Below are 20924 nucleotides of genomic sequence, written 5' to 3'. Positions count from 1 at the left end.
TATACCACTCAGTTGGACTTCAAAAAGTCTGTTTCTCCCACAACTTCGAAAACTCGAGGTAGGACTACGCACACTTTTGAGTCCAATACTTTGAGTACTCTCTAGCCTAGATACTGCTTGAGCACTATTTCAATAATATTTGAACATTTTTTCGAGTACGTCTCAACTCCACCTTGATCGATCAATCTCAATCAGTATTCGATCAAGATTCAATCATGGTCCAACCAAGGTTCTTAGCCAATAATTCTTCACAGAACTTCTACTTCCAATAACAGGTTTCGGATCAGACCAAGCATCCTTTCCAACATTGCACCGTCCGTTCTCGAGAACAACTGCTTCAACAAATTCATTACTGTCTCGACTGTTTGATCAGAATTTGATTAAGCAGATTAATCAGAATCTGATTAATCAGGCAACCCTTAAGAAGCTTAGACATTCTCTCACTAAGTGCAACGACATAGTCAACCATATACTACACGAGTCCTGGTTCTTTCTCCCCGTCCTGAGAGGAAAAGCTCAGCTATTTCTCCGCTATTTCACAGCTATTACTCTACTATATCTCTGCTTTTACTCAGAAATAGCTCAGAAATATCTCTGCTTTATCTCGCCGACCCCGCTTTCTCTTGACCGAGGAAAATTTTTCGTTTCCATCTTTCCTTCCGCCATCTTCCTTACATTCAACAACGACAACCATGAGTGCCGGAAAGTGCGAAGTCTGCCTCGAAGAGAAGCCCAAGCTCGTCAATTGTGGCCGTTGTGGCAATCGCAAATACTGCGGTAAGTACTGTCGACTGGCCACGTCGCGGGAGTGGTCAAGCTGACTGGATCACAGGTGCCGCCTGCCAGAGAAAGGACTGGTCTACCCACAAACATCAATGCCAGCCCAAGAAACAGCCCTCTTGGATCCTGAAAATCACTATCCCCGACTCCAGAGACCCTCAAATCTATCGCACCTTGGTCTGCCCCGACGGCGCCACCTTCGAGCAGCTGCACTACGCCATCCAGATTGCTTTTGGCTGGGCAGCCAGTCACAGCTATGACTTTGTAGCTCGTGACCCTACCGCCGAAGAGCGTCCCGTCGAGGACATCATGGCTTTGATCCAACGTCGTATGGCTCAAGACAAAGGCGAGCAGAGAGATTTCGGCCCTCGCCAGAACTTCATCAGAATCGTCAATCCCAACGACAATAAGATGATTGACTCAATGCATTCTTACGACCGCAAGCACTCCCAGACCCCCGAAAAGAAGGCAGACAAGGTCTACGTCGGCGAACAATTCAACAAGAAGGAATGGAAGAACGCTGAGTGGGAGTACATGTATGACTTTGGTGACAATTGGGGTCACGAAATCGAGATCATTGGACGCGGTAAAGTTGACGATACTTTCCGCTGCACTGAAGGAAATGGTCACGGTATTGCCGAGGATGCTGGAAGCATGCCTGGCTGGGAGGAACTCAAGAACGCTTACAGGGCTGTGAACCCGACTGATGAGCAAAAGGAGAAAATGCATTGGTTTGAGAATCAGGCCAGTAACTTTGACCCTGAGGGCTTGAAGGGTAGGGAAAGCTATGTTGACTTGAGTGTCATTAATGCTCTTCTTGATAGCAACATTGAGTAGTCGCCATATCTGAGATCATCTCTTTGGCCTGGCCGGAGTCAGTCAAAACCTTCGTGCATTTTGATAGGTGGTTTACTGACCGTGTATGGAGGTTGGGATGGGGTGGTCGTGTCGTGTCTCATATCTTTATATCGCGCGCAAAGGTTCCTAAAACCGCAACATGTCAGATCACGTAAAACACCTGATAGCAGAACCACCCCTGAGAAGGCGACGTTGTGTGAAACCTACTGCGTTGCTTCATGTATGCTGTCGGTGTGACAGGAGTGGTAGAGGTGCGATATCAAGAGAACGAGGAGCGATGGAGGGCAGGTCTCGTAGGATTACGAGGCTTAACAGGCTGCTCGATGCTGTCGCGCTCGCCGAAGCACGAGCGGAAGAGATCTCTGATTTGTTGCCACATCTTGGTGATGTGTTGGTCGCGTGTGTTGTTGATGAAATGGAAGAAGATAGGTGAGAAGGGGACCCGTGTTTTGAACTATAGTGTCGTCGTCGGACGACAAACAAACCTGAGTGATGGTCGGGGTGAGCCCGTAGTTCGTCGGTTGTGGTACCCGCCATCGACTGTGAACGACTATCCCACGAATCGTGAGGAAGCGGAAACGAAGGCACGCAGCGTAAGCGAGTAACCGTCGACCACGGCACATGAGATGCTCGAGATGCTCCCCCTTGAACTGAAAGGAGGTCCTAGGTGAGAGTGATAGCAGATACTGTCGACAACGACCAGCATCGACGAACCCGAGCTAGCGGGCTCACATCGTGCCGTGATGCAACCGAATTGTCCGGAAGGTCGTGCTGGCGACGAGCGACCCCGTGAAGGAGTATAACTTCGCTGGGCGGCCTGCGCTCTCTCCTTCTCTTCCAGAAACCACACCACAACGCAACCACGACCAGTATGAAAATCACGACTACCCCTTGTTGTTCAAAGACTTACAGACTCAGAAAACACAACATGCTCGCTCCAACCACTCTCCAATACATCCGCGACCTGGTCAACGAGACCATTAACCAAGCCCTCCACTTGGCCAGAGGCGCATCGGGTTACCACCTGCAAAGTTTGATCGAGGAGGACCTCCTCAAGGGAATCAACTTCCGCAAGGAATTGGAAGACGAGGTTGCCTTTAAGGTAACCAGAGAGGGCGAGCGCACCCTCGTCAACAACCTTCGTGAGGTAAAGCACACCATCACCGAGGCCCTCGCCGCCAAGGTCAAGGACAAGATCGATGAGGACCTCGCAGCCCCTCTTCGCGCCTGGGCTAGCAAATAAGAAGTCAATCGTGATTTGAGCCTTGACAGGAGACATGGATCGTACCCTTCTCCTTGATCGCCTATCACCCATGCTTCGAGACCTCCTTGTCGACAGGATCTCACCCCCTCGGTCTATTTTGACAAGACCCGAATCTTGTCTCTGACTACACTAGAATCAAAATCAATTCTGCTGCACTGCAACTATTCCCCAATGCTCTTGTGAACGTGAAGTGACCAAAGTTCTCCTATGCAGTGTCCCGGGTCCGGTGGGTGGCTGTGGCATCCCCAGTGTCCGTGATGAGCCAGAAGAATGCCCATAAAGATGCACAGTTATTTGTGACTTGATGGCTTGGTCCAAAGAGAGTGCGTACCCTTATAGCTCTCAGTGAAGGCTGATGTAGTATACAAAATCTTGCAATTTGATAGCATGATGCATGGATGCGGAGGACTGTTGGAGATTCTTTTCGAATTGTGCTGCAATAGAGGCTTACAAGGATGTACCTGGTTGGCAATTCATTGCACCGCACAGATGGTGATGTCTTTCTCTCGCAGTCGATGATAGTGGTCAAAGTAGACGATAGGGCCGTTGAACGGCTGCGATACCAAGCTTGAACTGCGAGCAGATGTTGTTGAACGCGATCCGGACGTCTCCGCCTCCATTTTTCTCGATCTCCTCTCTCTCCACAGCAAATGACTGGCGCTTCTTCGGTCCTCCATGTGTTCGGATACAGACAGCACGCAGCACCGGCAGCTAGCCGCTCGGGTCAAATGAGGTCCCCAGTGTTGAGGGCGTGGCCGCGGAGAGCGTGGAGAGACCTGTCAAAGGAAGCCTTGTCTGAACCGGTTCGCAGGGCCTCAGCAACACTGCTTCACCATAGACAGTCGATTTCACGAGTACACGGAACAATATAAACGGAGTCGCTAACGGGAGAGTGGATGAGCAAGCGAAATATCTTCATGGTGGATGAGCCGCTGAAGCACAGGTGATGGTTGAGGATGCAAGTGTCGAAATAGCGTTAGCTCGAAATGCGGGATAGGACGATGACGTTGGCGGCTTTTTGTGGGCAGCGCTGGCAGCAGAAGCTATCGAGTCCCGGATGGGAAAGTAGGCAACTGGTCGATTGACGATCGCCGAGATCATCAGGTACCGAGTAACAGTCTAGCAAACTTCTGCCACGCGCCTGCGCTTTCTCCTCTGTGTACATACAACTCGAGTCGCTCCTGCCTATCCTTCCTCGACGCAAGCCCGGTCAAGCTGTAAACATCTGCTGGCTTGTCTGTCGTCGCTTGCTCTTAATTCACTTCCACCCAACATCACTTTCGCTGCTCGCCCGAGTCCTTCAGCATCGACTTTCATCTTGCATTCATCACCACGCATTCATCCCCTCGCATTCACCCTCTCAGCTATTCACTAGCACTATCCATTGCCCTTCATCCTCTAGCACTTGAGTCTCTGACTGCGCGAACATCACCTTTGGCTTTTCTCTCATCACCTAATCACCGTGCCAATGGCTCCGACTCTGCAACAGACGCAGGCCATCTACCTTCTGCCGCTCAGAGATGACGGCTCTCCGGACGTGAGTGGCGAGTACATCTACTTGCCACCGCCCAACGATCCTGCCTACAAGATCCGCTTCGTTATTGAAGGCACCAGCTCCATCTGCCGTGAAGGCAGTCTCTGGGTGAACATCCCGACCAAGGGCCAGAAGTTCGTGCGCAAGAACTACACCGAGTACAAGTAAGTCTTTCGACGTCCCCTGCTCGTCCTCGTCACTAACCATCTACCCAGATTGACTCCCGACTTCAATCGCAACATCGAGATTGACATCGAGATTCCTCACGCCGGTCCCTTCTCCTACTACATCACTTACACTCCTCTGCCCAAGCTCACAACAAGCAAGAGCGATGTGCCCAAGCCTACACAGACAAAGGTCTGGTACCTCGATGTCAGCCCTCGCTTGACCGTCCAAGGCTCCACCCTGCCGCTGAAGAGTTTGTCCATCATCTCATGCTTGTCCAAGTTCATGGGCGAGTACACGTCAGACTGGGACAAGCACTTGCACGGCATGAGCGAGAGAGGTTACAACATGGTACATTTCACTCCGCTTATGATGCGTGGTGACTCAAACTCGCCCTACAGCATCTACGACCAGCACACCTTCGACAAGACCATCTTCGTCAATGGTGAGAAGGACATCGAGGCATTGACTGCCAAGATGGAGAAGGATTACGGCCTTCTGTCCCTGACCGATGTCGTCTGGAACCACACGGCCAACAACAGCAAGTGGCTAGAAGAACATCCCGACGCCGGTTACAACATGAAGACTGCCCCTTGGCTGCAGGCCGCCTTCGAGCTGGATACCCAGCTTCTCAAGTTCAGCTCCGAGCTCGAGGGCCGTGGTCTACCTACCCACCTGAACAACAACGAAGACCTCCTCCGTGTTATGGCCAACTTCAAGCAAGATGTCATTGACCCCATCAAGCTATGGGAGTTCTACGTTATCGACGTCAAGCGTGACGCCCAGGCCGCTGTCTCTGCGTGGATGGAGAACCAGGTCGAGTTCCCGGAAAAGACTCCTGACCTCCTTGGCACTGATAGCTGGCCTTCAAAGCAGAAGACTGATTGGCTCAAGCAGTACGCTCTCACTGGTGCTGACCGTCTGGGTGAGAGATTCCGTCGCAGAATCAACCCTCAACACGCTGCCGCCCTTCTTCAATCACTGTTCGGCAAGTACGACACCAAGACTGGCAGCACCAGAGACGAGCGTAGCGCCATGGGCACCATGACCCACTTCCTTGACGAGCTCAACTCTGCCTTCTACGACGAATACAACCTGGATACTGCCACCATCAAAGAGCAGGTCTACAGCCGCACCAAATACATGCGTATCGACGGCGGTCCTCAGCAGGGCAAGCCCATCACCCCTGAGAACCCCATGATCGAGTCGTACTTCACCAGACTTCCCACCAATGAGACAACCAAGAAGCACGATCAAGGCGAACTGGCGCTGGCCAACAACGGCTGGGTCTGGGCAGCTGATGTGCTCAAGGACAATGCCGGCCCCAAGTCCAAGGCATACCTCTGCAGAGAGATTATCCCTTGGGGTGACTGCGTCAAGCTGCGCTACGGTGACTCCCCCAAGGACAGCCCTTTCCTTTGGGACTTCATGGCCGAGTACACTCGTCTCATGGCCAAGCACTTCCACGGTTTCCGCATCGACAACTGCCACTCTACTCCCCTGCACCTTGCCGAGTACATGCTTGACGAGGCGAGAAGTGTCCGCCCCAATCTCGTCGTCATGGCCGAGCTCTTCTCAGGTGACGAGAAGATGGACTACGTCTACGTCGAGCGTCTTGGATTGTCTTGCCTGATCCGTGAGGCCATGCAATCGTGGAGCACCGCAGAACTGAGCAAGCTTATTCACGAGAATTGCGGTCGCCCGATCGGCAGCTTCGAGCTTGATGAGATTTCGGATGCTCAGAAGCGCAATTCTGGCACAGAGCCTGCTCCTTCTGTCAAGGAGGTCGTTCACAAGATCCGCCCCGCCACAGTCCACGGTCTTTTGATGGACTGCACTCACGACAACGAGCTCCCCGCCCAGCGCAGAGACGCCAGAGATACCCTGTCCAATTCTGCTCTCGTCGCCATGTGCGCCGCTTCTATTGGAAGTGTTTTCGGATATGACGAAGTCTACCCTGAATTGATCGAGCTCGTTCATGAGAAGCGTCAATACAGCTCGCCTTACTCTTCCATGTCGAACCTCAAGGTTGGAGAAGGTCCCGGAATTGGAAACGTCAAGCGCCTTCTGAACCAGCTTCACACGATCATGGGCAAGGACCATTACGACGAGACCCACGTCCACCATGATGGCGAGTACATTACTGTCCACCGCATGCACCCGAAGTCACGCAAGGGCTACTATTTGATCGCTCATACTGCATTCCCTGGCTACGGCAATGGCAACGCTGGCTTCCAGCCTGTACACCTCACTGGATCCAAGGCATCTTTGCTTGGTGCCTGGAACCTCGAGGTCGATCAGAGTCACGAAGCTAAGCAAGCCGCTCTCAAGGACAAGGTATTGAGAGGTCTCAACGCAAACACCAAGGACATCCGCGGCGTCAAGGTTGACAACCAGGGTGACACTGCTGTCATTACCGTGCCAGAGAAGTTCCCTCCTGGCAGTATCGCAGTCTTCGAGACTTGGATCCCTAGCGCAGAGCACTCCGAAGGCCTTGACAAGTACGTCACCTCCGGTGGCAGAGACGCATTCAAGGACTGTGACCTCAACGACCTGAACGCCATTCTTTACCGTGCTGACGCCGAGGAACGTGCAACTTCTGGAGGCTCCGACGGTGTTTACACCATCCCCAACCTGGACTCCATGGTATACTGCGGTCTCCAAGGTTGGTGGAGCGTGTTGAGAGACGTTATCAAGAGCAACAACCTTGGTCATCCTATCTGTGACCATCTGAGACAGGGTCAATGGGCTCTTGACTTCATTGTCGGCCGCCTGGAGAAGCTTGCTTCGCGTGACGGCTACACTCGTCTCACTGCACCCGCAGGATGGCTCAAAGACCGATTCGAGGCCATCCGCAAGCTCCCCAGCTTCTTGTTGCCTCGTTACTTCGCACTCGTCGTCCAGACCGCATACAAGGCTGCCACTGAGCGCGCCATCGAGCAGATGAGCCCCAACATTCGCCACGGACAGCGCTTCCTCAAGAGTATGGCTCTTGTCAGCGTCCAGTGCGAAGGTTTCATGAAGAACGCCTCCCTGTGGCCTGACAAGCTCGTTCCTTCGCTGGCAGCTGGTCTGCCTCACTTTGCTCAGGACTGGGCCAGATGCTGGGGACGTGATGTTTTCATCTCGCTTCGTGGTCTTTTGCTTGCCACTGGACGTTTCGAAGACGCCAAGGAGCACATCAAGGCCTTTGCCAGCGTTGTCAAGCATGGTATGATTCCCAACCTGCTCGGCTCCGGAAAGATTCCCAGATACAACTCTCGCGACTCTGTCTGGTTCTTCTTGCAGAACATCCAAGACTACTGCAACATGGTCCCCAATGGCGTTGACATCCTCAAGGAGAAGGTGAGCAGACGTTTCTTGCCTTACGACGACACTTGGTTCTCGTGGGAAGACCCTCGCGCCTACTCGCAGACATCGACCATCGAGGACGTTGTCCAGGAATGTCTCCAGCGCCACGCTACTGGCATGCACTTCCGTGAGGCCAATGCTGGTCCGGGCATTGACGACCAGATGAAGGATGCTGGTTTCAACATCGACATCGAGACCGACTGGAACACCGGTATCATCTTCGGTGGTAACGAGTGGAACTGCGGTACTTGGATGGACAAGATGGGCTCAAGCGAACACGCCGGCAACAAGGGTGTCCCTGGCACCTCGCGTGACGGTGCCCCTGTCGAAATCACCGGTCTCCTTTACAGCTGTCTCAAGTGGGTCGACGAACTGAACAAGAACAAGCAGTTCAAATACTCCGGTGTCAGCACCAAGGGCGACAAAGTCATCACCTTCAAGGAGTGGGCACAGAAGATTCGCGACAACTTCGAACACTGCTACTACATTCCCACCGATGCTGCACAGGATTCCAAGTACGATGTTAACAGCAAGGTTGTCAACCGCCGTGGTATTTACAAGGACGTCTACAAGTGCAACAAGGAGTACCGCGATTACCAACTCCGTCCCAACTTCCCCATCGCAATGACAGTTGCACCTGATCTTTTTGACCCCAAGCACGCACTTGGAGCTCTGATCGTTGCCGACGAGGCTCTCGTTGGTCCCACTGGCATGGCTACTCTGGACCCCTCTGACATGGAATACCGTCCCAACTACATCAACAGCGACGACTCCAACGACTTCCACACTGCCAGAGGACGCAACTACCACCAAGGACCCGAATGGGTCTGGCCTCGTGGTTTCTTCTTGCGTGCGCTGCTGAAGTTCGACTTGAAGCGCCGTGAGTCGAAGGAGGACAAGGTCGAGGCATTCCAGCAAGTGACGACCAGACTTGCAGACTGCAGACGTGCGATCCACGACTCTCCTTGGGCTGGACTTACTGAGCTCACCAACGAGAAGGGATCCATGTGCCACGATTCGGTAAGTTTCCATCAATATGACGTGCAGAAGACAAACAAGGCTAACATGATTGACAGTGCCCCACTCAAGCCTGGTCTGCTAGTTGCCTGATCGACTTGTACCAGGATGCCAGCGAGTACAACGCCTTGTAAAGTGGCAGAAGCGGAAGCGCGAGCGTTTGCATACCGGTTGCGTTGATCAAAGAGTTGGGAAAAAAGGCGTAGGACGGTGGATTTTGGAGCACTGGCAACGGTCACCTAATTGTTTATACCCTTTCCCTAGATACAGATAAGAATGCTGATGAACTCATGACCTATGGCGGATCGAAGATTGCAACGGTGATGCAGTTCCCACAATAGTTGATGTGCTGTGCATGTGTGCCCGATAACTGGGTGAGAGAAGATCCAAGGATAGCCAACGATACTAGCACGGTTACTCAACCCATAAGACCGGTATTGCGGGCTTGACATGTGGCGGTGAATGCATGCGACGTTTGGTATCGGAGTTGATGATGAAGCACATGAAAGGTACAAGTATGAACACACCAATCCTTCCCAACTCCCAAACCTTGACAGATGACGATTGGCACAATGCTTGCAAGCAGCAAGCGAGCAGGAGGAAAACGAAAGACAAAAAAGAGCGATCAGACGTATCGGAATCAAGAAACAAGCGAACGCGTCACCGACGACAAGGAACACAAAGAAACCATGAGTCCAGCATTGAATCTGTAACACGAGAACGGCGGACATGAGGATTGTCAGACGGGCTGGGAAGCAAGTTGAGTTTCGCGTCCGAGGGTTTGGGAACGCCTCGTTCGGAACAACGGACCGAGCCGCAAGCTCGAGAGTCCGTGCCCTCTTTGCTCGCTCGACGCCAAGAACTCGACATCGATTGTGAAGGTGTGAAGCTGAGTGGTTGCGCATCATCAAACAATTAAACAGACAGACATTCGCGACGATTAGACTGTTATCACGAACGCCAACGACTGGACGAGATATCGTTACGCGCATCTACCTACACGATACAAGAGATCATAACACACAACACAATGAGCGCATCACCAGACAACGCCGCCAATGGCGCAAACGCATCCTCCGTCAACGAAGCCCGCGACCCCTCTGGTTTCTTGAGTCAAATCATCGGCGCACCCGTCACTGTCAAGTTGAACTCTGGAGTCGTTTACAGAGGTGTGTTGCGCCTATCCGCAAGAAGACATGGAGATCCGGAAGAGAGAGAGAGAGAGAGAGAGAGAGAGAGAGGACATGAACACTGATGCGGTGTTGGAACAGGTGAACTGCAATCAGTCGATGGATACATGAACATCGCCCTCGAACAAACAAAAGAGATTGTCGACGGCAAGATGAGAAGGAATTATGGAGATGCCTTTGTGCGCGGTAACAACGGTATGCTGGATCTTGAGCATGGGACGGTGAATGATGCTAATGAGTTGTCGCAGTCATGTACATCTCAGCCGACTCATAGAAAGAGCCACCATGCGACACCCCCCGCTATCGTAGAGCAAGTCTTCAAGATATCGGTGCATACCGAATCAATAGGCGCGTTGAAGGCTGGATCCGAAAGAGTGCCCAGCCTGCAAACAAGAACATGAGCTGGTCTAACGGGACGAAGGCAACGGGCCTTCCTGGAATCGACAGATCTGATATCAAATGGGAGAAAGCTCAGCAAGCGTACAAGTATGAGGCACAAACGGAGGCTCATGCTATTCACGCAGCGCAAGAGAGGTTGAGAATGCGGCAGCGTGGTGCTCGGTGGATGTGATATGGGCTTGCGCCTGTTGCTTTTGTCCGTACTGCTACAAACAACACCCTCACTTCGATTCTCTCTTTTCATAATAAGCATATCCTCATCCTCTCATCTTCTCAAGTTCTGCCGGCCAAAGCATCTTTGACAGTAGTCAACAGACTCTCAGCGCCCTTTTGAGGGATCTTGGTCGTCCATGCTGATACAGTCATTCCATGTAACTTGACCTCACCCTTTTCATTCTTCTCTACATCTTCCATCTTCAATGCTTCTTCAAAAGTGCTCTTGACCTTTTCTTTCTCCTCACTCTCCAAGACAGCGATTTGCGACAGTGTGCTGAAGCGTTGCCAAATAGCCTCTTTGGTCAACCAGACACTCCACTCTTCGGTGTTCTCTGCTAGCGGGAGAGCAAAGAGGGGCTCAGCAGATGTAGTGATCGAGAAAGGGTTAGAGGATAGCTGGCTATCAAAGACGGAACGCCACTTCTCATGGCGGAAGCGAGGTTGATTGTCATCAAAAGTGTGAATCAAGTCTTGAAGCTTTTGCTCCCAGCCTGTGGATGCTGCGTGTGCTTTCGGTGCGTTGTCTAGAGGTAAGGATTAGAGTTGAGGCTTTGAGAGAAAGATGGCTGAGTGTGGCTGGTGGTTCAGAGTATGCATGTTGAACTTTGGAAAGTTTGCGGTATGCATGCACTCCGTACCGAGGGTCTTGAAAGGGTCCTCGGAGGATACATCATGTGCATGGGATAGCAAAATGTGCAGTGCTGACAGCGACAAGGTTTGACACTTACAGTCTTCAATGTTCCAAATCATACCAAAGGCGCCATGAGGTTGTAGCACACGATTGATCTCTTCCAAGGATTCGAGATTGGCGAACCAGTGGAATGCCTAACGGGTAAGGATGTCACAGTCAGCCTACCTGATAAAACGTGCATCTCATGACTACAGTGAGGCGTCAAGTCTTGTCATTGACCTTGATTAAGGTTTCTTGATATAAAAGACAATGGAGAGTGACATGGGGAACCGGAAGAGGAAATGTAGGCAGGAAGAGAGTGGGGTCGATCATCTCCTACCTGGGCAGCTATAACGGCGTCGACACTCTCATCCTTCAGCGACTTCATGTCGGTGGAGAGGCCATGTCGGACGCTGACGCCTTTGAGGTGCTTGTCCTCGAGCACCTTGCGCATGTCGGCATGCGGCTCAATGGCGATGATCTCGTACCCCTCATCTCTGGCGGCCAAGAGCTCGGTGAACTTTCCAGTGCCCGCCGCCAGATCCACGACTGTGGCTTGGGGGCTGTCGGCGACGCGTACGCCGTCGAGCAAGACAGAGACGCTGTGAGCGGGGAACGAAGGGCGATGCTTGTCATACAGAGCGGCATTGCTAAAGCCGCTCTGCGCCGATGGGTTGAGTTGACCGGATGGAGCGGACGTCATGATGATTCTCTGAAAATACAAGAAACAATACTCCGAAGATGTGCAAGGAGAGCACAGGGATTAATGTGATGAACCGGGGCTTTTCTCGTGAAACGGACAAGCGAAGGGAGCAAATGGTCGAAAAGATGGTTGGGACAAACAAGGTCGAGAGATGGTTCGACGTCAAGCAAAGCAAAGTATCATGATGCGGGTTGGAAGTGGAGCGCATCAAAACAAGTGGGCAGTGCGGGAGATGTGCGGCGGGGAGTGGGTTCAAATGGTTGCATAAAAGTCACAGCCACACCAACCACCTGATCGAGCAATCGAACGTGCTGGGGTCGATTCTCTTTTGAAGGTGTGATTAGATGCAACAACGCATCCACGGCATTTCTCTTCTGCTGGAGCGGCGTCGTAACATGTACATAGGGCAAGTACCTAGTATTTTCATGCGCGATTGTCCCCTGCAGTAGGGAAGTCCGAAATGTGAGACCTCTTTCTCGGGATCGCTGCAACATCTGGCGAACACGGTTGACGAGATGAGACATTGTTCAGATGAAGCGTTGACAAAGTGGATATCAGATTCAAAGGTAGAAAAAGGAAAAAGGAAAAGAAGAACAGCGCCCCCTTGTTGTTACAGAATTAGGAACGGGCATCTGCGGGAGACGGGCGGGAAATTTCTTCACACGAAGCTTCTGTTTGCTTCGACTCGTGGAGTGTGTTGCAGATGCAGATCCAAATTGTGGTCAATGTGCACCAGGATGGCGCCACAGCCGGGTGGGAAGGATGGCAAGCGCATCGCGAGTGTTTTCAATGCATCATTGATCACACATCTGAAAGAGGTACAGCACAATTGCAGAAACAAAAGATGGCAGCGGCACATGAAGTGGAGGTTCTGCGATGTAGGTAGACAATGGACAAAGGCGAAAACACATGTCGAGACCGATTGGCTGAGCGAGAGCCCTGGTTGCTATTTTGGAAATGGCGCTTGGCAAATAAATGGACAGGGAGTCAGTCGGTCGAGCGAGGAGGAGATTGATGCAGAAGAAGTGTGGAGTGCGTGTTGACTCTTTTGAGATTTGTACAGGCAGCAGCGATTCATTTGCGAAAAGGACAATTGAAGCTTCTCATTCAATCTATTTAAGACAGCAGTTGAGAGGATGTCGAGAGAGAGTTGACAATAGACTCGGAAGCCAAATCGGCTGTGTAGGTGACAGTAATGTGTTAGGGTCAGACAACACGCGTTCGGCGGGCGGGATTGGGACGGTGGACGGACAGAGACGACATCATCTTGCACGTCTTGTTCTCATGTTTTTCATCTCGCCGACAAAGCCACACAGCAGGTTGAATTGGGCCGGATGAGCAAGTGCGGGAAGTAGCTATTAGCGTCAGACCTTGCCCGTGCCTGGACCACAGCAACCACTCTACGATCTCCTGAAGCGAAATACGAGCACCAACCTCCAGGAAGCGCGACCTCGTCCCTTTTTTCCCACTTGCACTCTGTCATTGTGAATTGCGCCAAAGCAATCTCTTCTCTGTCGCAGTTCCTCAGAATATCCTCCCCTCGCTCGTTCGCCCAATTAATATCAGAAACAACGACAGTGCGACTACTTTTGCCCAATCAATCGGTCAGTGACGTTCCGACGCTTTTCTTAGTAGCAGCAAGCCAGGAAGGCGCAACGGCTTCTCTCAATCGAAACGTGAACGCTCAGCGGTTGTGCCTGTTGTGCCTGCCCCGAGCCTTCACCATCCGGAGAGTCTTCACAACATCACTGCAGCGAACGACTTTGTCCCTCCTTTCCTGAAAGTCTCAGCGACTTGGCGCTTGTTGTTGCTGCTGCTGATCCCGTTCCCCTGGAGAACGCCTTCCTGTTCTTTCCCTCTGTTCGACGAATCACCTTCCACCACTCTTTCGCTACCAGGAACCGCCGAGCCCAGCCTCATTGCTAACCTCGAGCCAGATAATTTTGTTGATACCCATTACATACTTTCGTACATATCGGCTTTCGAGGCGTTCCGTTCTGCACTTTCGCTATCTCGACAGTCCATCAACAAGACTCTAATTCGCTCGCTCCACCTACTCGACGTCGTTCGTTCATCCAACCACCTCGCGGGCATTGTCGGAGACGACAACAGCACCTGCTTCGACACGCACATCACACAGCACAACCTTCTATATGCCTAAGAATCCGCTCAAGAACTTTGCCCGTCGCAAGTCCTCCGGAAACATCCTCGACCTTCCCTCGGAATCCACATCACCCGCACCCGCCTCATCCAGCTTCCGCGTCCTCGAGAGACCAGACAAGGCAGCTACACCGGGCAGCGGCGGATACCCTGGGGGTCCTGTGAAGCGGACAAGCGGCGGGCGACCAGGATCAAGCATCCTCTTGAACAGGAAGTCGGGCAAGTCGCAGGAGGACTTGGTACAAAGCGCAAACAGGTCGGTCGCCCAAAAGAGCCAGAGTCGGCCACACACAGTCTACGGGGTGCTAAATCGGGGCAGGGGCAGTGGCGGAACAGCCCTCTCGGGTTCTTCGGGCTACTTTGACAACTCGTCTTCCTCTGCACGCTACAGCTCTTCGTCCACTCTTCCCTCATCAATCGAGGCAGAACACGAAGCAGAGAACGAAGACCTTTTCCCACGCAAAAACGGCGCCAACAACAGCAGTAACCTTAGCAGCAACCGCTCATCAGCCGCATCGAACGCGCTTCCCGAACCTCCATCATTCTCAGCCCGCGCAGGCAGGGCTATGTCCTTTGGTTTAAGAAGCAAGCAGAACGCTAGTCCCGGCACAATGACTGCTGCAACAGCTCACATGCCCGACCTGCCCGAGAACAGCCTCATCCGTGATCGCGCAACAACTATGAGCAGCAATGCCAGCACAGCCGTACCACCGCGGCTTGACGCCAACCTGGGCTCCATGTCCGATTTTGGCAGCGACTTTGGCATGAACATGTTCGAAGGACTGAGCTCACCTAGACAAGCTAAGAACAACGTAGCAGCCCCTCAACCTGCTCATGACAACTATGGTAGATCGGTACGTCGACAACAATCACCAGGCTTCAACAACTACAACAACGCTTACCAACAACGTCCTCCCCAACAGGCATCTCAGCCATTACCTGCTCCTCCTGCCCACCGCTATGATCCCACGCCCTCGCCTGAAGCCGCTGTCGAACCCGAAACGCGTCACAGACCAGCAAATTTGTCTGCCGCCTCCGCAAACCGCTATTCTTGGGCCAGTAGAACCTCCAACGATGGGCTCATGTCTCCAGCCATTGGTTCCGACATCTCCTCGCCTCCTATGAACCCTCCCTCGACTTTTGCTCGTTTCAGACCAGGATATCAACCAGTACCCGACCGTTATGGCTCGCCCGCTAATGAGACCGAGCCTGAACACGAAAGGGCAGATAGCTATTCCAGCGAAGAAGACGCCTCACGCCCGATCTCGCGCGCCAGATCCCCTCTTGTCGAGTCTTACACTGCGCCCACATCCCCGCAAAGAGTCGTCCCAGCTGCCAGAAACCCCACAATCGCTACCGTCACCAGAGACGACCTTAGCTCATCTGAATCGCTAGGCGAGTCTCAACACACCACCCCTCGTGCCAACAATCTGCGTCCTACGAGCAACACCTCCGATGGCATGTTCGATCACTCTCCTTCTGGACCTACCAGCCGTGCTGTGCACGTCGCAGCACCTCCGGTCACCTCCAGAACTCAGTCTCAACAGTTCTCGCCTACCAAGAGGATGACAAGGAAGGAGTTCGAAGCACAGCGCAGAGAAGCTAGCCCCGAAGAGAGTGAGGAGTCCGAGGAGTCCGAGGAAGAAGGTTACGATGATGACGACGAGGCTGAACGTCAGGCAGAGCTTGCCAGACAAAGGCGCAAGCAAGAGGCCAATCTCTCTGTCTACAGACAACAGATGAAGAAGGTCTCTGGAGGAAACCCTTCGGAGCTTCCATCGCAAAACGGTCGCCCAAGCTTAGATCGTGCTTCCTATAGCGCTCCTGGACTCACTAGAGACTTCTCGAATGTCAGTCTCGGTGCTGAGCAAGAGGAGGAGGATGATGAGGTTCCTCTAGGTATCCTCCAAGCACACGGCTTCCCTAGCAAGGGCCGTCCCCCGACTCGTCTTGCTAGTGCTCCTCCTACTCCTGGCTCGGTCGTCAATGGCGGAATGGGAGGGGGCAGCCTTCCAGTCTTCGCCCGCAATCTCCCTGCGGACCCCTACTTCGGCGCTGGTCTCGTCAATCCTTCCAACCGAGAGTCACTTGCTTTCGGTTCTGGCGGCTCAGTGTATGGCGGAGCTTCTCCTTCCATGCACCAATTGCCTCAAATGCCCCAGATGATGCCGCCTCAGCAGATGCCCGGCATGCCCCAGGCAGGCGGTGGCCTCGTTGGCGTCATTGCTGGCGAGGAACGTGCCCGCGCTGCCAGACGTGTTAACCATAATGGCGGTGCCACCTTCAACGCTAACGGATTGCCTTTGCCCGGCAATATGCATAGCAACATGCCTCCCCAACTGATGCCGCGATCTAATTCGATGATGAACGTGGCTCCACCACAGATGGGCCCGCAGATGGGTATGGGTGGCTTCATGCCGCAGATGCCTCAAATGCCCCAGATGATGGGTGCCGAGCAGCAAAACACACAGCAGATGATGCAGTTGATGTTCCAGCAAACTCAAATGATGCAACAGATGATGGCCATGCAGGGCGGTCAAATGCAGCAGATGCCTCAGATGCCTCAGATGAATTCGCCGCAGATGCAAAACGGCGGATTTCCCAACATGCTTCCGAACGGCATGCAGCGACCTATGTCTATGGGTGGCCCTAACGGACAGCAACAACCTGGAATGCTCGGCCCTCAGGGCGGTATGCATCAGCAAAGGTCCAGTACAATGACCAACCTGAAGCCTCCAGGCTACGCAGGATCGATGTATGATTACAGTCTTAGTGCGCCTCGCGGTGGCTACACCCCATCAATCGCCCCGAGCGAGCGCAGCAATGTTGGCATGCCTTCTCGCTATCGTCCTGTGACCGTGGAAGGTTCTACCAGCCGCACAGCAAGCATGACTTCGCAATCCGGTGTCCAGAACTTCGCGAAGAAGAACGCCTCGACTGGCTCTTTCTTGAACCCCAACAACATTCCCGCAACCAACGGCAGCAATGTACCGCGAACTACAATCAAAGTCATTGACAAGCCAAAGGGCTCGCCGAGATCCCCCCAACCCAGAGCCGACGAAGAGGACGATGATGAAGGCTGGGCACAACTGCGCAAGAAGAGAGAGGAGCGTAAGAAGCGCGGCACCGGCAGCAAGTCCCAAGAACAGACTCTGGAAGAGCTGTACCAGGGCTTCAACTAGAATTTCGAAGCTCTCTGTGTGCATGATTCCCGAGTTCTGTCTCTTTCACCCCATTTTTATCACGGACGTTGAGGACACTTTCTCGACAACCTTGTCTATAGACTTCCCTTCTCCTTCCCATTCCCCATTTTTCTTCTCTTCCATCACCCTAGTACTTCTTGTCTTTTTTTATTCTTCCAAATTTTCACCGCAACGGCTTTCTTGGAAACCACCTATTTCTTACCCTCTCCACCACTCTTGTCATTTTCTTTTGTCTCATCACAACGGCGTTTTGGTCTCAATCAGTTCTTTGCATTTACACACCACCAAAAAGGAGCAGCAAGTTCGAAGGAAGAGGAAATGAATGTATGGGTGTTTAGGGATTCGTTCTTTGGAAGGAGAATTGCCAAAGACACTGAAAGAACGAATGTGAAAGTGCAATTGAGTCAATGTGGAACAAACAAACAATAATAAGAGAGCTCCTCATTTTTTTCGATTTCATGATTTTGTGTTAATGCTTCTTGTGATTTTGACTGTTGTTACGAAGAGCCAGCTAGTTGTGTTTGTGTGCTTCAGGGGATGAGGAGTGTGCAGCAAGGTATGTTTTCTTGAGCCATCCCGTCTTCGATCCCATGTTCTGACCACCAGTTCGTACGTTCAGTCAAGCTCAACCCGGACCTTCTTGAGCTGCTTGAGTGCGTCTTGTTTTGCCTCGGCCGCAATAGTGTTTGCAACCACCTCGTCGAAGTGGCCCTTGACTTTTTCCTCGAACCTGTAAAGCACATCGGACTCTTTATTCATGGCTCTCTTGACAGCAGTCATGATAGCATCTCTCGAATTTGTAACCGCGTTTGCAAGAACAACGTCGGAGCCCGATCGAACTTCCTTGAGGATGGTGTCGACGATTGTTCCAATGCCATTGCGGGTCAGGAAGTCGAGGGACTTGGAACGCCTGATAGCAAGAGACGGCGAGTATCAGTATTGATGTTTTCAAATGGTCAGGTTGGACAGGTGTGAGTAGACTTACTTGGCACTGTCTGAATCTAGACTCTTCACCTTTGCGGAGATCGAACCTAGAGCTGCTGCACTTTTGTGGATCACATCTTGTGCGCAATCTTCATCAGATTCGGAGGAGTCTGAGTCCGAGGAGTCTGAGTCTGAGTCTGAGTCTGAGTCTGAGTCTGAGTCTGANGTGAAGAAAGGCGATGGGCGGGGCAAGACTGGTCCTTGAAGAAGGGTAGGAACGCGGTGTACGAAGTGGAAAGAGCCGTGTAGGTTGGTGGGTTTTCGTCAATTATCCTTCTCTGACATGACGCTTCTCTGGCAACTGAGCTATTGATTCAGGCAGTTGCGATCATCGTTCGCTCTGTCCTCGGAGAGCACAACTCAACCACCATCATCAAACTCCAAACTCCAAACTCCTTCATTATTTCTGTCTCAAGTCTCTTTGCCGCGACATCAGCAAGAGCTCTTCTCAAGTGCTCAGTGAACTTCTTCTCGAAGCCCAGGAGCATATCCGGATCCTGGAGCAGACTTTCCCTGATGGCAGTTCTGGTGCTGTTGGAGCCGCCGAGTTTTCTGAGGCCATCCTTGATCAGGTTTTGGTTTGAGATACTGAGCTTTTGCATCTCTTCTGCAAATCGACGGCCGAAGATCTTGTCAATAGTCTCTCCAACCGTAGAGTTAAGAGATTTGGAGTGGCTGTAGAAATGCACGTTCAGCTTTCGGCGTTTTGGGGACAAGAACGAGGGAAAGTGTTTCTCACTCAGTGCTCAGAGCTTCCATCTGCTTCAGAGATTGTGAGCCCATCGACATCGTGTTTGCAGTCAAGAATCTTGTCTTTGCCTGGTCCGCCCCAAGTCTGGGAGGTGAGGCCGCCGAGGTCACTTTGGAGCTTCTTCACTTTGTTGGACAGAACCTCGAGGTCAACATGAGAAATGTAGGAGTGAGTGTTTATGGTTGAGCTTGAGGGTATCATTGCGGTAGGGGAGATGAGCAAGTGAGGTGAAGAGTTGGTGGGGTTCGATTTGTCAGATGTTCTTGCACGTTTGTTGGGTGGTTCGTCGGAGATTGGACGTGAATGCGAGAGTGACGAAGGGACAGGCACTTTGGGCTGAGATCAAATGGATGTACAAGTGTTGCAAGTCTTGAGAGGTGTTGCAAGGACGAAAATGATGTTGGGGTGAAACATGGTCGCAGAAGCTAAGTCATATTCATGTGTATGGCTGCATGAGGTAGCAATAACTGTCACTTCTTGCCTCGATGTCTTCCTGACAATGCCGACATCTCATATTTGATAGCAGGCCAGCGTTCTCGAGCATCGTCCTCGCTCAAAAGCCTCACCAGCAACATTAGCCCAGCAAACAATATGATCCTCGTTGCAAATGAGCCGTCCGCTTGTCCCTGATTCACTCATTCACTGGTCTTGCCGCAGACTCTCAAGTCCTTCCACTGTGTTTCCAACTGAAGTTCAAAGTCCTTCGTCGCCTTCTGAACCATGTCGCGCCTGAAGTACTGCCTGATTTTGGCTTCGAGGTCCTCGAGTGGCGTCGGATCCTCCTCCATAGCTTTTTTGATCGGCACCACAAAGCTGTCCGGGTCATCAAGTCGACTGTACCATTTCTTGTATGTCAGGTCGAGATATGTTCCATCCAAGCTAGCGAGGCATGACAACTCGTTATCGACAATCCTTTCAATTGCGGTCTTGATCAAGAAGTCCATCGTTGCTGTGGATCTTTGGACATATTCAGCATGGTAACACGATGCAAGAATGTTGCAATGCTCTTACCTCGTTGCCTTTTTGATCAAGCTCTCCATGTTGGCTTCGTTGCTGATATATTCATCCATCTCCGTCGAGGATCTATTGGGACATCAGCAATAGCTCCAGCTCCATCGGTGCAGTAAACACCAACTTGGTTGCTCTAGCCTCCAGGTCTTCGAGTGTACTGCGGAGACTGCTGGCTGTCTCCTCGCAAGACTTGAAGACTCTCTTCATGTCACCCTCGGTACCGTTGTTGAAGAGGTATGACCCGAACGTGTTGGTCACTCGCTGCAAATCTTCGGTGCGGAAGATCATACTTTCGAGATCATCAGAAGAAACATAGCACGCGAATTGCTTTGTTTCCACAAAGCTGGGGAGTACGTCTTGAAGCGTCGATACGGATGTAGCACTGGTCGATTCATTGCTGCTCATCCTCAAGCGCTTTGCCGGTGGCTCGGCAGAGTTTGTGGACATGGCTGGTGTCGGTATCAGTGGAACTTTCATGGCTTGACGAATTGTCGGTGGAAGTAGGTCCAGATCCAAATCCAGGTTTGGATCCAGGTGCATCTTGAACGAAAGTTGGTAAGAACTGCGAGAAAGTGGGATGGATTTGCAGAGGATGCGGCGTGTCAACAAATCAATTGAAGTTCACGTTCTTGAAGGTTGATAGGGAAGGTGCGACTTCATGTTGAAAG

The 20924-nt window shown here is 52.1% G+C and overlaps 8 protein-coding genes across 8 annotated transcripts; 5 read left to right on the top strand and 3 right to left on the bottom strand.

Annotated features, from left to right (window-relative positions):
* Window positions 1-692: 692 nt before the first annotated feature.
* On the top strand, window positions 693-1617 carry M438DRAFT_374082 (uncharacterized protein; the record flags this gene model as incomplete). Its single annotated transcript, XM_029908476.1, has 2 exons — window positions 693-777; window positions 833-1617. The coding sequence occupies 2 exons, from the start codon at window positions 693-695 to the stop codon at window positions 1615-1617; spliced, it is 870 nt and encodes a 289-aa protein (XP_029760985.1).
* A 120-nt stretch (window positions 1618-1737) lies between these two features.
* Window positions 1738-2390, top strand: M438DRAFT_201477 (uncharacterized protein). The gene has a single exon (XM_029899343.1). The coding sequence runs from the start codon at window positions 1857-1859 to the stop codon at window positions 2241-2243; it is 387 nt and encodes a 128-aa protein (XP_029760984.1). The 5' UTR covers window positions 1738-1856; the 3' UTR covers window positions 2244-2390.
* Window positions 2391-3993: 1603 nt separating this feature from the next.
* Window positions 3994-9296, top strand: M438DRAFT_345030 (uncharacterized protein). Its single transcript, XM_029905357.1, has 3 exons — window positions 3994-4600; window positions 4652-8972; window positions 9029-9296. The coding sequence occupies exons 1-3, from the start codon at window positions 4371-4373 to the stop codon at window positions 9101-9103; spliced, it is 4626 nt and encodes a 1541-aa protein (XP_029760983.1). The 5' UTR covers window positions 3994-4370; the 3' UTR covers window positions 9104-9296.
* Window positions 9146-10394, bottom strand: M438DRAFT_201417 (uncharacterized protein). The gene has a single exon (XM_029899342.1). The coding sequence runs from the start codon at window positions 9959-9961 to the stop codon at window positions 9230-9232; it is 732 nt and encodes a 243-aa protein (XP_029760982.1). The 5' UTR covers window positions 9962-10394; the 3' UTR covers window positions 9146-9229.
* On the top strand, window positions 9893-10913 carry M438DRAFT_345029 (Sm-like ribonucleo protein). The gene is made up of 3 exons (XM_029905356.1): window positions 9893-10138; window positions 10241-10354; window positions 10408-10913. The coding sequence occupies exons 1-3, from the start codon at window positions 10000-10002 to the stop codon at window positions 10431-10433; spliced, it is 279 nt and encodes a 92-aa protein (XP_029760981.1). The 5' UTR covers window positions 9893-9999; the 3' UTR covers window positions 10434-10913.
* Window positions 10696-12404, bottom strand: M438DRAFT_201377 (putative 2-heptaprenyl-1,4-naphthoquinone methyltransferase). The gene is made up of 3 exons (XM_029899341.1): window positions 11785-12404; window positions 11503-11599; window positions 10696-11298 (listed from the first exon to the last, which is right to left on the bottom strand). The coding sequence occupies exons 1-3, from the start codon at window positions 12145-12147 to the stop codon at window positions 10832-10834; spliced, it is 927 nt and encodes a 308-aa protein (XP_029760980.1). The 5' UTR covers window positions 12148-12404; the 3' UTR covers window positions 10696-10831.
* Window positions 12405-14132: 1728 nt separating this feature from the next.
* On the top strand, window positions 14133-17667 carry M438DRAFT_201356 (uncharacterized protein). Its single transcript, XM_029899340.1, has 3 exons — window positions 14133-14563; window positions 14699-15161; window positions 15231-17667. Exons 1-3 carry the CDS (start codon window positions 14301-14303, stop codon window positions 17487-17489), a joined length of 2985 nt encoding a protein of 994 aa, XP_029760979.1. The 5' UTR covers window positions 14133-14300; the 3' UTR covers window positions 17490-17667.
* Window positions 17668-19674: 2007 nt separating this feature from the next.
* M438DRAFT_364804 (uncharacterized protein) lies at window positions 19675-20796 on the bottom strand (the record flags this gene model as incomplete). Its single annotated transcript, XM_029907753.1, has 3 exons — window positions 19675-20202; window positions 20257-20328; window positions 20381-20796. 3 exons carry the CDS (start codon window positions 20794-20796, stop codon window positions 19881-19883), a joined length of 810 nt encoding a protein of 269 aa, XP_029760978.1. The 3' UTR covers window positions 19675-19880.
* Window positions 20797-20924: the final 128 nt, after the last annotated feature.

This window comes from Aureobasidium pullulans, assembly GCF_000721785.1.
Source record: "Aureobasidium pullulans EXF-150 unplaced genomic scaffold scaffold_8, whole genome shotgun sequence".
Lineage (NCBI taxonomy): Eukaryota > Fungi > Ascomycota > Dothideomycetes > Dothideales > Saccotheciaceae > Aureobasidium > Aureobasidium pullulans.
This window is presented reverse-complemented; position numbering and strand designations above follow the sequence as displayed.

What these genes read in the sequence shown, in the direction of transcription:
- M438DRAFT_345029 (XM_029905356.1), top strand. Translation starts at nt 10,000, where the DNA reads ATGAGCGCATCACCAGACAACGCCGCCAATGGCGCAAACGCATCCTCC. An exon ending in CTCTGGAGTCGTTTACAGAG is followed by an intron (nt 10,139 to 10,240) that starts GTGTGTTGCGCC and finishes GTGTTGGAACAG; the next exon opens with GTGAACTGCAATCAGTCGAT. An exon ending in CTTTGTGCGCGGTAACAACG is followed by an intron (nt 10,355 to 10,407) that starts GTATGCTGGATC and finishes GAGTTGTCGCAG; the next exon opens with TCATGTACATCTCAGCCGAC.
- M438DRAFT_201356 (XM_029899340.1), top strand. Translation starts at nt 14,301, where the DNA reads ATGCCTAAGAATCCGCTCAAGAACTTTGCCCGTCGCAAGTCCTCCGGA. An exon ending in TTGGTACAAAGCGCAAACAG is followed by an intron (nt 14,564 to 14,698) that starts GTCGGTCGCCCA and finishes TGCACGCTACAG; the next exon opens with CTCTTCGTCCACTCTTCCCT. An exon ending in ATGACAACTATGGTAGATCG is followed by an intron (nt 15,162 to 15,230) that starts GTACGTCGACAA and finishes CCTCCCCAACAG; the next exon opens with GCATCTCAGCCATTACCTGC.
- M438DRAFT_201477 (XM_029899343.1), top strand. Translation starts at nt 1,857, where the DNA reads ATGTATGCTGTCGGTGTGACAGGAGTGGTAGAGGTGCGATATCAAGAG.
- M438DRAFT_201377 (XM_029899341.1), bottom strand. Translation starts at nt 12,147, where the DNA reads ATGACGTCCGCTCCATCCGGTCAACTCAACCCATCGGCGCAGAGCGGC. An exon ending in ACGCCGTTATAGCTGCCCAG is followed by an intron (nt 11,600 to 11,784) that starts GTAGGAGATGAT and finishes CTTACCCGTTAG; the next exon opens with GCATTCCACTGGTTCGCCAA. An exon ending in GATTTGGAACATTGAAGACT is followed by an intron (nt 11,299 to 11,502) that starts GTAAGTGTCAAA and finishes CCTTACCTCTAG; the next exon opens with ACAACGCACCGAAAGCACAC.
- M438DRAFT_201417 (XM_029899342.1), bottom strand. Translation starts at nt 9,961, where the DNA reads ATGCGCGTAACGATATCTCGTCCAGTCGTTGGCGTTCGTGATAACAGT.
- M438DRAFT_345030 (XM_029905357.1), top strand. Translation starts at nt 4,371, where the DNA reads ATGGCTCCGACTCTGCAACAGACGCAGGCCATCTACCTTCTGCCGCTC. An exon ending in AAGAACTACACCGAGTACAA is followed by an intron (nt 4,601 to 4,651) that starts GTAAGTCTTTCG and finishes CCATCTACCCAG; the next exon opens with ATTGACTCCCGACTTCAATC. An exon ending in GATCCATGTGCCACGATTCG is followed by an intron (nt 8,973 to 9,028) that starts GTAAGTTTCCAT and finishes CATGATTGACAG; the next exon opens with TGCCCCACTCAAGCCTGGTC.